The sequence below is a fragment of the Arachis hypogaea genome, chromosome 19, assembly GCF_003086295.3.
Source record: "Arachis hypogaea cultivar Tifrunner chromosome 19, arahy.Tifrunner.gnm2.J5K5, whole genome shotgun sequence".
NCBI lineage: Eukaryota > Viridiplantae > Streptophyta > Magnoliopsida > Fabales > Fabaceae > Arachis > Arachis hypogaea.
The window spans coordinates 154826414-154842598 of record NC_092054.1 but is presented as its reverse complement, the minus strand read 5'-3'; the positions used below and the strand labels follow the sequence as shown (position 1 = coordinate 154842598).

The 16185-nt window shown below is 30.7% G+C and overlaps 1 protein-coding gene across 1 annotated transcript; it reads right to left on the bottom strand.

Annotated features, from left to right (window-relative positions):
* Positions 1-2487: 2487 nt before the first annotated feature.
* Positions 2488-6181, bottom strand: LOC112775303 (cationic amino acid transporter 7, chloroplastic). Its single transcript, XM_025818865.2, has 4 exons — positions 5378-6181; positions 4941-5292; positions 4637-4856; positions 2488-3514 (listed from the first exon to the last, which is right to left on the bottom strand). Exons 1-4 carry the CDS (start codon positions 6004-6006, stop codon positions 2940-2942), a joined length of 1776 nt encoding a protein of 591 aa, XP_025674650.1. The 5' UTR covers positions 6007-6181; the 3' UTR covers positions 2488-2939.
* Between the last annotated feature and the right edge of the window lie 10004 nt (positions 6182-16185).

The following is a 16185-nucleotide window of genomic DNA, read 5'->3' as shown; positions in this document are numbered from 1 at the left end:
GAATATTTTGTCTCACTGATTAATTAATAGAAAATTGCAAGGGGTTACTGACTTTCGGCATTGAACTTCTCAACTATGTTCCTTTGCTTTTGACCTTAGCTAGTAGTAGTGGAAAACCAATAGCAGTGGGACTTGTGAATCCATGTCCATGGACTGTTCTTGATTCCATGAACACTGTTTAATAATTATCAAAATATTGAGATGAGCACCAAAGCATAACTCAACTTTATATGTATGTGGTAATTAAATCACAACTCTTATCCCCATCCACTATGTACTATAGTACTATGTCACAACCTATAAATAAGTAAGGATGCTGACTCAAATATAAAAAGGTTTCAAGTTAAAAAGCTACCACTCCAGGTTAATACTCTCTTTTAAATTTGAAAAGAAAAAGAATAACCAAACAAAATATGATAAAATATTATTTTGGTCTTTAATGTTTTGGTTCCTAAACGTTTTATTTCGATTTTAAAAAAGCTTTAAGTGAGTTCAATGTTATTCCATAGTTAAATTTAACACAAACAATTTGTATATTGAAAAGCCAATAACATTCGATTTCAATACGTAAATAAAATCAATTCACCAATGATTACTAGTATAAGTTTTTTCTTTAATTTTAAAACGTTGACGATTGATTATTAGTATTTGAAACTTTGTACAAATGAAAATTGAAGAGAAGTGTTACCAGAAAGTTTTTGTTATATTTTTCCAACACATGAAAAAAAGACATGACTTAACTAATAACATTATTGATGTCCACGACATTGAACCTGTTTAAAATCTTTTAAGACAAAAATATAACATTTAAAATATTAGAGATTAAATTAGAATTTAACCCAAATATTAAAAACTAAAATAATAATTTACCCAAAATAATAAGTGTGTTTAAGTAGTAGTCCTCACATGAACTCAAAAGTCTCTTCCAATAACTCGCAAGAAGAATGGAATATTGATGTGGATCTTTCAATTGTTTACGTAATAATAATACAATTACTTTCATCTATTCTTTTAACGCAGAGTTTAATTAATATCCTCGATTGGAATCTTTCCCTTTTGTCTGTTTTTCCATTGTTGAAATTACAGTGTGATGGATAACAGACAAGAATGAATAGCTTCAAAAATGAAAAGATGCCACCGGCCAACTTAGATGAATGGGGCCATAGAAAGAGAAATGAACTATGTGGAGATGGAGAAGGCAAAAGCAATTAAAAAGAACAAAATATATGAAAAATAGTTAGCACATTTGATAAAAAAAATAAAATGATATCGTATCATACAAAGTATGCTTAGATTGGAATAAAAAAACTAGTGCCAAATGAATGAAAACTTTAATGTACCAGAAAAAAGAAAAAATAAAGAAGAAAATAGGCAAGGCAACTAAGGAGAAAACAAATGGTGGCAGCAGACAAGAGGGTTCAATTAGGATACAAAAGAAAAACATGGTGCCAACATATTGGCCCATAAATTTTTGTCCCTATGCTTACTTTGTCAATTAGAGACCACTATCATCCAACTAGCAAAGTTAGATAAGGCGTGAGAATGATGATTTGGTAGATTTCTAATTACACTTTTTTGGTTCTGAATCACTATTTTTTTATTCAATTGGCATATTAATTTACTACTGTGACACTTAATATTTAAGGTGGTAGCAAGGCTAGCATGGAAAGGAGCAATGTCTTGTCAATAATGACAAATTCATATTTATAAATTACTCCATAGACGGTAATTGATTATGCGTGTGGAATAATTGGACCTATGAATTAGTGGATCATTTTGGAGTTTTGGTGAATGAAATAAGCAGTGCCAATAGCTCATCTAGTTAATGATATCATGCACCTCTAATGAACTTCCTTTTCTTGCTGATTTTACTCATTCTGAAAAGGGTCATGTATCATTAGTGATGAAGAAAGACCAATTAATAAATTTGGATGTTATTATATATTATTTTGGTTCAGTGACTAAAGTATTTATAAAGTGTCTACCTAATAGTTAGTTGGCATTAAGTATTTTCAAGTTCAACCGGTAATTCACCTGAACTATTTTTATAAAGTAAAAAAGGAGTGACAGAATGAAAGTAGCAGGCTCAAATAGACATGTCGAATTAACGAAACTAAAAGTTCATTGAGCTGTAAATCTGACAAGGAAGTTGGATTTATGAATGCTTGCCAAATCGTACATGATGTGACCACACAAAAGAGGATGAACGAGACTTCACACACTTCACAATCATCCTTTATCGATTTACATCATGTTAATCCTCACTTTTAATTAAATTTTCAAGGTTTATGCTAAGTTTTAATAAATCCACTCCAAATCTCCAATACCAATAATTAGAGAACAGCATTGCATAATCCCTCTTTTCAGAATGACATCACGCACACTTAATGTGTCACACTAATTAACTTTTTCCACCCCTGAAAATATACCCATTAGCCTTTAGGCTTTAGCCAAAGCATGATAGTGGTCCTCCCCTCAACATTCCAATGGCCATAATTTAGATGCCATTTACATCCCAAATTACATTATCACCAAAATGACATAAAAAAGCTTAAAGGGTCAATCTAGCACCACAACCTTACAAAAGTGAGGAAAGATAAAAAAGACAACAAGACATCACCTAACTTGATTCATTGAGCACTGTCCTTTTCACCTTCATTTTGTGTTTTTCAACTTAGAGCTGTTAATCAAAGGATTGGAAATCCATCCATACTCATAAATCATAAGCTAGAGAATTTACAACAGGTAATGGTAAGGAATGGATCTGAAAGCCGCCAATTTCACTATACAATTCGCCACTTCTACAAAAAGTTGCACCCTATTCTAATATTCCCCTCTATTCTAGTATTACTTGATTAATAAATAATTGCACACAATTCTTACCAGTTACTACTAGCCAAGCTGCCCCACCCATTTCTCCTATTGTAATCGATATAGATCTAGACTTTGAAAGTGAGATCCTGAAATTCCATGGGTTCCACATGAGGATGATCATAAGTGATCTTTTGAAGAAGGGATCCATGGGCCTGAGCATCAAAGCTGGCATGGACACTGTAAAAAACATAGAAAAGTACAGCAAGAGCAGAAAAGAAGGCGAAGCGAAGATAGGATGGGCCATCAAGAGAACCAAGCAAGAAAACGTTGAGGAAGATTGAGAAGGATGGAATCCATGGCATGAGTGGGACACCCCAGAATTCTGGCTTCCTTGCTTGAGGGACCATGCACTGAAACACTTGCAGAATTCCAACGGCAATCACAGCGCACCCACTTAGCAACCCTGCTTTGGCATTCCCTGTTGGTACGAACTTCCATATAAGAGTGAAGATTATACTTGTCATGGAAAATGAGCAGAGGAAGGACATTGTAGGCCATGGATTCGTTGTTCCAATTGCCACGTATCGCCTGTAGATTACTGCGTTTGCCACCATGTAGAACACAAACAGTGTGCCTATGGAAACCAGGTTCAGCAGCACGTCTAGCTCTGTGAAAACTGCTATTGCCGCTGTGAATATCCCTGAAGAATATAACATAATATGCGAATTAATTAATATAATGCGTATAATTGCAGTTTAGATAAGTCAAAATGCACTACTAGAAAGGCATATAAAATTATGGAAATCCATGATTAACTTTAAACTAGCTAGAGGGGTAAGGCTAATGATCGGTCAATGATTCCAATCAAGAACAATATAATACTGGGTTCAATAGTGGACATGGAATCAATGGAGACCACTAATTATTATCATCCATTGGGAAAATGCATTATTGTTCTTTTCTCACGAGTTGAAATTCATTGTCCACATCCATGTACAGGATTGCAACAGTTGTCATAATCGTTCAATCCCTATCCGGTCAATATACTGTTACCAAAATACATGATGATGATTTCATGGCGTGGGGACCATGCTCTATAACTCTACGACTACGAGGTATAGCAAAGCATGGCAGTGCTATAGGTATTACAGCCCCCTTGCCTTGCCTTTACAGTATGGCAAAACCCAAAAGTAACGCCACTTTGAACCAACTATCCCATATCTCTCTTTATTCTCACAATTTATATTATTAATGCACCTCTCTCTTGTACTTGTTTTCACTCGCATTTTCTTGGTAGCGTTATTTCCACACTACCACTCCTTCATTAGCATCTGATTGTATTAATTAAACATCAAATCATGCTTAACTTAAACCACATTATAATATTATACACTATGTGAAAAGAATGCTCTAACTCTAACCAACCATCCATCAGAAAGGGACCAACCAAATATCCTGAATTGAATTATATGGCACCCAAAGATACAAGATAAAAACCCCAACATCGTTTGTTTAAACAAAATGACGTCCCATTCACATGAACATGATATTGATCTTATCACAAGCACAAGGCAACAAAATCATAACCACGCAAATCCCAGACCCAATTTCATGATAGTGGGTCCAACACAATCTCCACTCTCCCTCATCAACTCACATCCTCAAATGGGATCCACATCCATTCACGCACGCCACACAGACACGTTGATTAAATAAAATGAATCACAACATTATCATGATGATATGAAATTACGGCTTATTTAGTAGTAATAGATAGATAGTAGTATTAACTATTAAGGGAAGGTAAAGAAAGAATACTGACCAAGAAAAGCGGAGGCGTTGACAGGGGTGTTAGTTTTAGGGTGGACCCTGGCGAACCAAGTGGGGACCACGCCAGACCGTCCGATGACGCACATGTAACGGGCCTGACCAAGCATTGCAACTAACAGCGACGTCAAGATCCCGAAGCTGGCCCCCACTCCTATCACCCGCGACACCCATTTCCCACTGAACGCCGCCGAAAACGGCGCTTCCGCATCGATCTGCGTGCACCATCATCACTCACCCTCCGTACCATTTCCAAAAAATATTATTAAATAAATAAAATAAATGATATTATTAACTACCAAGTCGTATGGGAGAAGTTTGGACATGGATGCTGCCATGAGGCAATAGAGAACAGTGACAATAGCCACCGACCCTGACACACCGATCGGTATGTCCTTCACTGGTTCCTTCACTTCTTCAGCCATCGTCGATACGGCGTCGTATCCAATGTAACTCATGTAAACCGCTGAAGCCCCCACGAACACACCCGAAGCACCGTGCGGAAAGAATCCTGACGGATACTTCTCCGGCTCACTCGGCTCCGTGAAATTCTTCCAGCTTCCTCTCCAAAATCCCATCACTATCACGAACGCTATGAACACAATGTGTAACGCCGTCAATATTATATTCACCACTGAGCTCTCCCTGGTACTGTCATTTTCTCATAGTAATAATGTTAGAATACTGAATGAGGTGTGAATATGAATGAATGAAGGAATGAAGGAATTGAAGGAACCTGTAGCAGATGACGAGGGTCATGAGGAGAACGACGGCGACAGCCACCAGGTCTATCTGGTTGAAGCCTTTAGGGAGATACGGCACCGTCAGCCTCCACTTGCTGGAGGAGATGCCAATTGCGGTGCCGAGGTAAGACGTGAAACCTCTCGCGACGGCCGCATTCGACATCACGTAGTCCATCACGAGGTTCGCTCCAGTCAGGAACGCCGCGAATTCACCGAAGGTCACGCGGAGGTAGCTGAAGGCGCCGCCGGCCACTGGCATGTCGACGGCGAACTCTGTGTAGCAGAAGGCGGAGAGAAGAGCGCAGAGGCCTGCAATTGCGTAGGAGAGGACAACGGCGGGACCAGCGTAGAGGTGAGCGGCGCGTCCGGTGGTGACGAAGACGCCGGCGCCGACCATGCCGCCGACGCCGAGGGCGACGAGGTCGTACCAGCGGAGAGTGCGGCGCATGTGGGAGCCGGATCGGGCGCGGAGGCGGGTCATCTCGTCGTAGGAGGTGGAGACTGAGACGGCACGGGTTGCAAGGCGAGAAGGAGTGTGAGAGAGCGCGTGTAGATACGCGCTAAAACTGGAGAAGGAAGAAGACGCAGAAGCAGAAGTGGCATCGCCGCTTCCGCTGGCCATTGCGATTTGTTCGTTACTGTTTCTCTGCCAATTAAGAAAAAGAAAAAAAGAAAGATAGAGAGATAGTTAGTGTCTTAGTGACTTATTATTATTTGTAATGGGTGCGGTGAGAGAGGCGAGAGGGGATTTTATAAGCTGCAAAACTTTGCTTAGTAGTGGACTCAACTATTGCCCCATCCATCATCCATCATTATTCTTAATATTACCACATTATTCTAACAAAATATTTTGTAGGAATATCTACTCTGATAACATTTACATTTTTAAATTAACAACAGTTGACCATCATTAGGCAAAGTAATTAATTTGTACTTTGAAGAATTTAAAAAATGGAAAGTTGTTTGGAATCAAATAATGTGAGTGAGTTATACTTCATGCTAACTAGTTTATTACACAAATTAAAACAACAATTATATCTGGATCATAATATAATAATATCACAATTTGAACTCAAATTCTATCACACTCCTCCTCCTTAAAACGAATAGAAGAGAAAGCAGATATACAAACAAGTGAACAGAAAAACCGAACACTTAGGATGTGTTTGGAAAATCCGTTGGAAGGGAAGAAGCGTGTTTAAGTTTCTTGAAAGCTTTAACTTTTGGTTTGGCAAATTTTTTTCTCTTGAACGCAGAAGTGATTTTGCTGCCAAAACCACGTTTACAAGAAGCAACTATTTTTAGCTTCTGCGTTTCTTAACAGGCTTTTGGCCATAGATACTAACCATTTATTTACATTTTACCAACTTTATCCTTTATATATGTTATTGTATTATTTATGAAATTCTTGTTATTTCTATTTATATGAGCTCTATTTTTCTATTATTTATTTTTTTCAACTGTTTGTTTGACATTATACACTTTTATAATTGTAATTTTTGTGTATTATGTTTGTTATTATCTTTTTATAATATGATTTATTGATTCTATTAGATAAAGTAAATTAAATAAAAAATTAACTGTAAATAATAATAATAGTAAAAAATTATAACATACTAAAAAAAGAGTACTAAAAATACTAAAAATATATTATATAAAAAGATCATCAAGAACTTTTAAATTTGTTTCAATCACTATAAAGTAAATATTTAATTTATTTTATTATTTTCAGTACTCTCTTTTATAATTTTAATTCTCATATACTATGTTTTAGTATAATTTTTATAATATAGATTATGATTCCATTAAAAAAGATAAATTAAATAAAAAATTAATTATAGATAATAATAAAATTATAAACGTTGGATTCCAAATTAATATTAAGAATAAGATTATTGAGAGTACTAAAATAAGAGTACGATGTAAAAAAAATACTAAGGTAACATTTAATACTTAAAAAATGTAACATATTTGATTAAATATTCTTTTATATATATATATAATTTATATTTTTTATTTTTATTTAAAAATATATTTTATCTATTTTTATATGTTATTTTTATTTTAGTAAGTAGATATTAATTTTATTATAAAATTGACTAATAAGATCTATTTAAATATTTAAATTAAAATAATAGGATAATATAAAAAAAATTTAAATTGATGTCCATTTTAGTAATTTTTTATCTAAAAGTGATTTTAAATGGTATAAGCCAAACAATATTTATTTTACTATAATCCATTTTGATACTAAAATTACCAAACATAAATCACTTTAACACAAACTTACTTTTAATCAAAATCAAGTTTGCAAAAGCAATTTTATGCAAACTCCTGTTTACAAACGGTAATCCAAACACACACTTAATCTACTAAGAATTTCGCTACAAAGACCATAAAAAATTTTGATAATGTGTACAATGGGCTAGTTATTTAGTCCAATAAAAATAAATAATAAAAATTCTTTCATAAATTATTCTAAATTAAAAATTTCTCATTTAATTATTTCACATTAAATTTTAAATTTTAAATTTTAAATTTTTAAAAAATCTAATTAATTTTTAATTACCAAATTATTTCATTCCAATACCCTCTTCTTTTTCAACCGGTGGCCACCCCACCTTCATCAATAATCATCCCACTTCATTTTTGATTGGCTTGCCACACGCCAGATGACCATCCCTTAAGAATAAAAATAATCATCTGTTTACCTAATGAATTAAACATCCAACATATTTTAATTATATATAACTAAATCCAATTCGGTCAAAATAATCATCCGCATACCTACTACAATGATCATCCTAAATTGACCATTAAAATAGAAGAAAAAAGAGATGAATAAACAGAAGAAGCAACTATGATCATCCAACAATTTAATTTTTATTTAAAACATGTATAGTTTGACACATGAATCTTATAATTTGAGAAGACGACAGTAAGTGTGAAGGGGCCGTAACACCAATGCAACCGTGAGTGTGCACAATGAGTGAGCAGTGCAGGACCGGGGCCGACCGAAGCAGCGCGCAAAGGAAGTTGGGTGCTGCAGTTTTGATAGGAGCTAACGAAGGCTTCAGGTCACGTGGCGCTGCGGTGGTGGATATTGATGGCTACGGCAGCGGATGTTTGGAATCCTTATTTGCTTTTTATTTAAAATTGAAAATAATTTTATAATTAATTAATTTAATTGTCATTTAATGTTAATTTCAAAAATACTCCCATTATACATATTATATATTAATTACATTGACTCTTCATACTTTTTCATCTACTAAATACTAATTAAAGCCGCTGTCATTAGATGCCAAAAGAAACATCAATACAAATAAAGAAAATGAAATCAACAATACTATTTATTTTGATAGGAAGAAAAAGAAAATGATGATGCGATTTTAAAGAGGCATCATAGCAATCGACAAGGAAAGCATTATCATAATATCATCGATGAAATCTATGAACCCAAAAATATGTTGTCTCGCGTTGAGGAAGAACGTGACATATGTCCAGCAGGAAGATTGGCAGCATGTTTATTGGGGTTTCTGTTCTTAGAAAATGGAAAGCCCAAAAGAGAATTCAGCAAATTAAATTTTTTGGTTATTTTGAGTTTTACTTTCTATTATTTTTCAATCTACTCATGTGTGTTTATAAATCATTAATAATCTAGTCACCAAAAAAAAAATCATTAATAATCCATAAAATCTTAAAATCATATCAGATAAAAGGTAGATATAATAATAATAATAATAATAATAATATGAGTGTGTTTGTATTACTAATTTTAACATTTTTTCGTAATAAAATTGAGAAGATTTTAATATACTAGTGTGTAATCTTTAAAAGAATCAGTATTTTTTTGAGGTAGAAACATGTTAAATCTTATTTTTAATAGGACAGATCTCTAGTAAGTATGTTGACATAAACTTAAACATAACCTCTAGTATAAATTTTTTAATGAATATTAAGTTTGGTTTATTGTCAAATTTGATTTGACCTAAAATTTATCAATAGACCTATTTTTTTAAATAAATAATTAAATTTAAAGTATAATTTAATTTTTTAAAATTATAAAATATAAAATAATAAATTTATGAACGATATTAATAAAAAATTTTAGATATATCATAAAAAGTTAACAATAACTATCATTAATTAAAAAAATATAATACATATGAATATAGTGTTGGCTATTTTTAAAATATGTAATATATTAAAATAAAAGACTATATCTCAAGAGTTGTAATAAACTAATTAAACCTCACATCAAATAAAAATTAATAACTTCTGAAATCAAAACAAATTAAAGAAGATGTTGGACAATTAATCAATGAGACTTGCTACACATATGCTTTTTTGGTATATAAGTCTATACAAGACGGTCCAAACCTAACAAAAACAATTCTCAATTTAAAGAGTGTGTAAACACGTGTTTCCTCAACTTTGAATAGTGCAAAATTAGAAACGGTTATTCTTTAACATTTGTCTTCCACGTTCTTCCTCATCCTCCTCCTTCTTCTTCTTCTTTTCCTTCTTTTTTGCGTTTCTCCTCATTTTTCTTCGCATTCCTTCTTCTTCTTATTCTTCGCGTTTTCATCCTCATCGTGGTTCTTTTTATTGTTGTTATTGTTACTGCATTTTTTCCTTCTACTCTTTCTATTGATTTTACATTATGTATTTTTTTCTTTATTTGATTTTTTCTTCCAAAAAGAATTATAAGAAAACGAAATAAGAAGATGAGGAAGAAGAAGCAGTAGAAGATGAAGAATTTTGAATTATGCAGAATTTATTAGAATAATAATACACCCAAATATCTTTGACTTAGTGCATGTTTGGGCGTCATTATTTTGTTAAAAAAAGATATTTTTTAATGAAAAAAGATCTTTTTTTATTTTTTAACGTGTTTGGCAAATTTCTAGTAGTAAAAGTAAAAGCACTAGTAAAATCAAAAAAAGATATTTTTCATGTAATAAATGAACAAAAAAGTACTTTTATACTGTTATACCCAAACATAATTGATAGATAAAAATACCTTTTTACATGAAATATCCAAACATAAAATTACTTTTACTTCTCTATAAGATCTTTTAAAAAAAGATAACTCAAAAAAAGATCTTTTTTTAAAAGCTCACCCAAACAAGCCCTTACACAGTTACACTTACACCCAAATATCTTCGTGTTACACCCAAATTTGCTGCAAATATAGAAAAATATTTTCTCTAATGCTACATTTTTTTTTCTTCTGAATTGAACCACACCTCAACCACTTGATTGAATTCAAATCAATAAAATAAGGAGAAGAAATTCTAATGAAAAAAGAAAGAGGAAGAGGAGCAGGAAGAAGAGCTGGTGTTGATGATGACGATAACGAAGAACATGCAGTAACAACACAAAATACGTGAATATAAATGACTTGTAAAAACTTGTATAGAAAAAACGCTTGTACGTGAAAAATAATTCCATTAACCCTCCGAATTTAAAAGTAATTTAATCTTTTTGTTCCAACACCTTAAAAAAATCACACATACACATATTACATATCATTAGATTTTTAAACAATATAAATGTAACAAATATTTTTTTATTAGTACAAAAGAGAATGTTCAAAATAAAATTATGGTCATAATAAATTATATGATACCTTATTCATATATTATAAAAATTTAACTTTGTTATTTTAACTACTCACATCATACCATGCCAATACTAATATTTTCACATTTTGAAAAAAATATATATTTTCTATAACATGTATATTTAGTAAAAAAAAAATATTAGAAAGTTAATTTTGATTTTTAGTTTTTTTTTTAAATCATATTTATTGTGAAGCCAATTTCCTCCACAAATGAGAACTTCAATAGATTCTTGATTTAGTCGAAAACGATATTTATCAATAACTCTTTTTTTAACACTAAATGAAAATTTCGAAATTATCATTGAAACAATAATTATTAATATATCTACTATTATTTTAGATAAAATCTTAAACTTTAAGCTATTATTTTTTTATCACTTTAAATCACTAAAAAAACTTAAAATTATCTTTAGAAATGTAAATACTCTTGTCAAGATAAATCTCTAATTAATTAGAAGAAGAAACTTAATATTTTAAAATTAATCAGATTAAAAGGAGAAGCATCTAGACCATTAACGTTAACTCCAATTATTGTCTCACTATAATATTTTTCAGCATATTTAAAATGGAATCTAAATAAAATTAAGATATAAGAAGAAAACAAGGGATCAGAAGAGTATTATTGAAATGGATGGTTAGGAGAAGAGGAGAGTGAAGGAAAGGTGTGAAGAGGACCACTTGGATGCATGCATGGTTTAATTGCATATAATGTGCAGGTAATAAATAAAGTTTCCGTGGCTTTAGCTTTTGAAAAAACCGAAACCGAATGGAACATTGACTAAGATCAAGTCCAACTCGATCTCAATGGCGCTAAATGCCTCTCTAACCTGAAAATGTGACATATATTTTGTATAAATAATATATACGTAGTGCTGATTCTATATATTGTAATCTCATTTTATTATATATTTTGAAAGTCGGAAATTTCCATTTAGTCCACTCTTGTTAAAATTGAGGGGTGAGGGGCATATAATATAAAAAAGTGAGAAAAGAACCTTTATTTTTGTAGAGAGGAGTGAGAGTGAAGATAAAGACGATTAACGTGGAAGATTTTATTCGATAAATCATTTTTTATGGAGTGAGATTCTTAGCACTTTTTAATTTAGATATAGAAGGAAAAATAGTGTAGGACGTAATTATAGAGTGTATGGGTATTTTATATAGTTGTGGTGTCAAGAGCAAATCGGATCTTCGATTTATGTTTAAAAAATTAAAAAAATTTGCAGTACACAAATCGGACCATCCAATTTGTGTTTTAGATTATTAAAAAAATTTTAATATTAAAATCGGACAATCCGATTTTTGTTTTCAAAATAAAAAAAATTTAAAAGTACAAATCGGACCCTCCGATTTTTCCTCCTACACAAATCGAACCATCCGATTTGTGTTATTAATTTTTTAATAAAAAATCGGACAGTTTGCACCAATATTCACATTTTTTTTTCTTTCGCTTTAATTATTAAAAAGAAAGTTACATTACAATTAAATATTATTATTATATATTAGTATTTAACCATAATTTATATTTTAAAAAATATATATAAATTAATAAAATTTATTTATTAAAAAATTAATATTTATATTGATCAAATAATAATCAAAATAAAAAAAATGATGTCTCCAAAAGTTTTTCAATTATTAATTAACATTAACTACTAATTATATAAATATGTATATTTTTTTTCCTCGATAAATATAGCATCATCATCTGATCAGAGGGCAGAGGCGTGTGTGAGTAAAGGCACTACTAAATACTAATTAATAAGCGGTGGAAGAACGTATTGCAATTGCATATTCATTTATTATTAATTTATTATTATTGTCTCCTCTAACACAAATTGTGCTGTTTTGACTTAAACCATTTTCTTGGGGTGATGGACTTACTAATGGATTTAAATAGCTCTTGCTCGTGTTTACATTGCTTTGAATTTCTGCTATTATTGGTTGTATTCTACTCTGAATTTATTAACTATATATGTGGCCTCTGCTTTTGTTTCATATATATATTGTGTACCAAACTTCTGGAGGGAATTCAGGAAGCTTGTCGCATATGGGGATGATAATAAAATTTGATAGGTAAAAGCTAAGTGATAAAAATGTTATATGTATATTTTTATGCATATTTTTTTAAATATTATCCAATTTTGATATTAAAAATAAAAGATGATAGAAAAAATCTTTACATTATAAAAAATGTAAAAGAAAAAAATATATACAATAAAACAGTATAAATATCGTTTTTCCAAAGTGCATATATATATATATATATATATATGATGGTCATGTAGTAAACTGTAAAAGTGTAAAACAATTACATCTTTTGAAGCAAATGTATATATATTATATGTTAAAAGTGCGTTTGAAACTATATCTTTAACGCATGCCTCTTAGCCTAACTATTGTGTCATATAGATAAAGATATGGAAAAGGTAGGTGTGATACTCCAATCTTAATCAGCAACATTGATAACGTATACAAAAATTAATAATAATAAATCATTATTATTATTATTATTATTATTATTATTATTATTATTATTATTATTATTATTATTATTATTATTATTATTACGCTAACACAATGCATAAAAATCAGACCCAATAAAGATAAAAAGCCCAACTAAAGGAGTGGCCTCCTCTATATACCCAACGTCTTTAAAAGAGGTACTTGTCCAAGCAAGTAATCGTTTTTTCGAATTTCTCCAACTATCTTTATCTCTTAACAAAATTCATAGATGAAGGAAACGGTTATCTATCAATAAATGTAGACCTACTTCAACAACTATAAATACACTGATCCTCACCTCCTTATGAAGAACTTAGACGCAAGAATTTCGACCCCCACCTCCTTATGAAGAACTCAAACAGCAGAATTTCGACACTAAACAGATAGAAATCAATGTTTCAGGTATTTTCGAAACAACAACAACAATAATAATAATAATAATAATAATAATAATAATAATAATAATAATAATGAAAATGTGGGAATTATATTATGATTCATAAGTCAATGCATGGTGATGATCAAAAGATGTAATTGAATAACGGTCGAATGGAAGCATGCATGCATGACAAAGAATTGACATTTAATTTGTATAGAGGTGATTGTTACCCAACAAATAATTTTATTGTTTGTGATTTATGGGTAATAAGTTTGGCATTTTCTTTTTAATTTCATGCATGACTTAATTTGTCGTAACTCAACTATGCTTAAAGTTTTAGACTTCAAATAAATGAATATGCATGTTTAAGCATAATGCTCTCATCACAGATCAAACAATGCAACAGGAATTGTTCATCTATGCTTACCATTATTCTATATTGAACAGAAGATAAATAGTTTATTTTGTACGAAATAAAAAAGGTTATGAAGGCATTAATTCCGGGGCATAAAGGCAGTGACTTCAATCGTACTATGCTACTAAATATGTATGGCATCATAATTTGGGAAGGGTGTGAGTAGATTCCAAAATTTCTAATATTTGCATGTTCATCGAAATGGGACAAAGAATAATGAAAGTTGTGGAGACTAACCATGACATCCATATCCCTCATTTGGTACCAACCAAGACAAAGAAAAGCTGATGACAAACACTGCCACTAAAAATTGAATTGAATTGAATTCATTCACATGCATGATGAGGCCATCATGAAATTGAAGACTCATGAGAATTCTCACTCACCCAAATAAAGCATTCAATTCCCATTACAATATTATGCCGATTCCTATACACTTCAGAACCTGGGTTTCTTTTAATTTGCCTCCATCCAATACATCTTTTGTTTTCCTACTAGGTTCAGTTAATATATATGTCTTCACATGATAAGATTAAAGTAAAGACTCAAGTACATTTAGATGATGTGATAGATTTAATTAAGTAGATATTTAATTATTAACTTTATACAAAAATAATTACACGTAAATTTTTATTTTATTAATCTTTATTTTAAATGTTTTATTTTAGTGAATATATTTTAAATTTAAATTTTGTATATTTTCTATAAAAACTTTTCAATATTACTGTCCAAAATGAGATATGAGATATGAGAATTACTATTGTATGCTGTTTTAGCTTTTTGGTTTGGATAGCAACCTTAGTTTACATCTTTAAATTTATACTTGATGTAGATAAACATTTAGTTTTTGCTACGTAAATATCTCACTATTCGAAATATAAATTTTCTAGTCATCATCAGGTATTTTCAACCCACCTTCACAAATTGAATACACACGATTAAGCAACAATACGAGAGTACCAAAATAATATTAAAATGTTAAAAATAAAGTAAATTCTATTTAGGTGGAAACTCACAACAATATGAGAGTACCAAAATAATATTAAAATGTTAAAAATAAAGTAAATTCTATTTAGGTGGAAACTCACGTGAAGTCGACTTCACCTGAGTTTTCACATTTCTATTTATTATATTCCTCTTTTAGGTAAAGAGTAACTTACTCTCAATAAGTTAACAAGTTATAACTTAAATGACATAATTTTTTCATACTCACATAGAGGTCGCGAGTTCGAATCTCACTTCTAACTTTAAAAAAAAAATTTATAAGAATTATATGAAAAATCTTATTTTATAATTTTTTAAAAATTTTTTAAATCACACATATATTAATCAGATCTAACAATATGAAAAAGAAAAAAAAAAAACTGAAAAACTAAAGAAAACAAATGAAAAGAAAAACCAAAAGGTCGAACTAGTTTTTTCATTGAAGGCAAAATGCACGCATAGGGCATGTAGAGAATTGTGTGATTTTATACGTATGAAATTAGTTATCCCAGGAATAGGATTAAGAACAAGAAAAGAGTATAAAAATCAAATGCTACCATTTAGGAAGGAAAAAAAAAACGTACAAGAAATGACATATATTCCACACTCCTTCTCATTACTAATGTTTTATGAAACTCATTACTGTGTATATGTTTATCAGGTTTAGTAGTAGAACACAAATTCAAAATTAAAAAAATAGATAAAGTGTTAATTGAGTTAGGATTAATTCTATCGTTATTAATGGAGTTGATATAAAAATGATGTGATTTGTAGATATAAAATTCAAGTATTTATTTAAAATTTCATATTATTTTGGTTCTATTTTTTTTTTTTTTTTGGCTTGGCTTGGCTTCTTGTTTATTTAGTATTTGATATATCGAAGCTATTC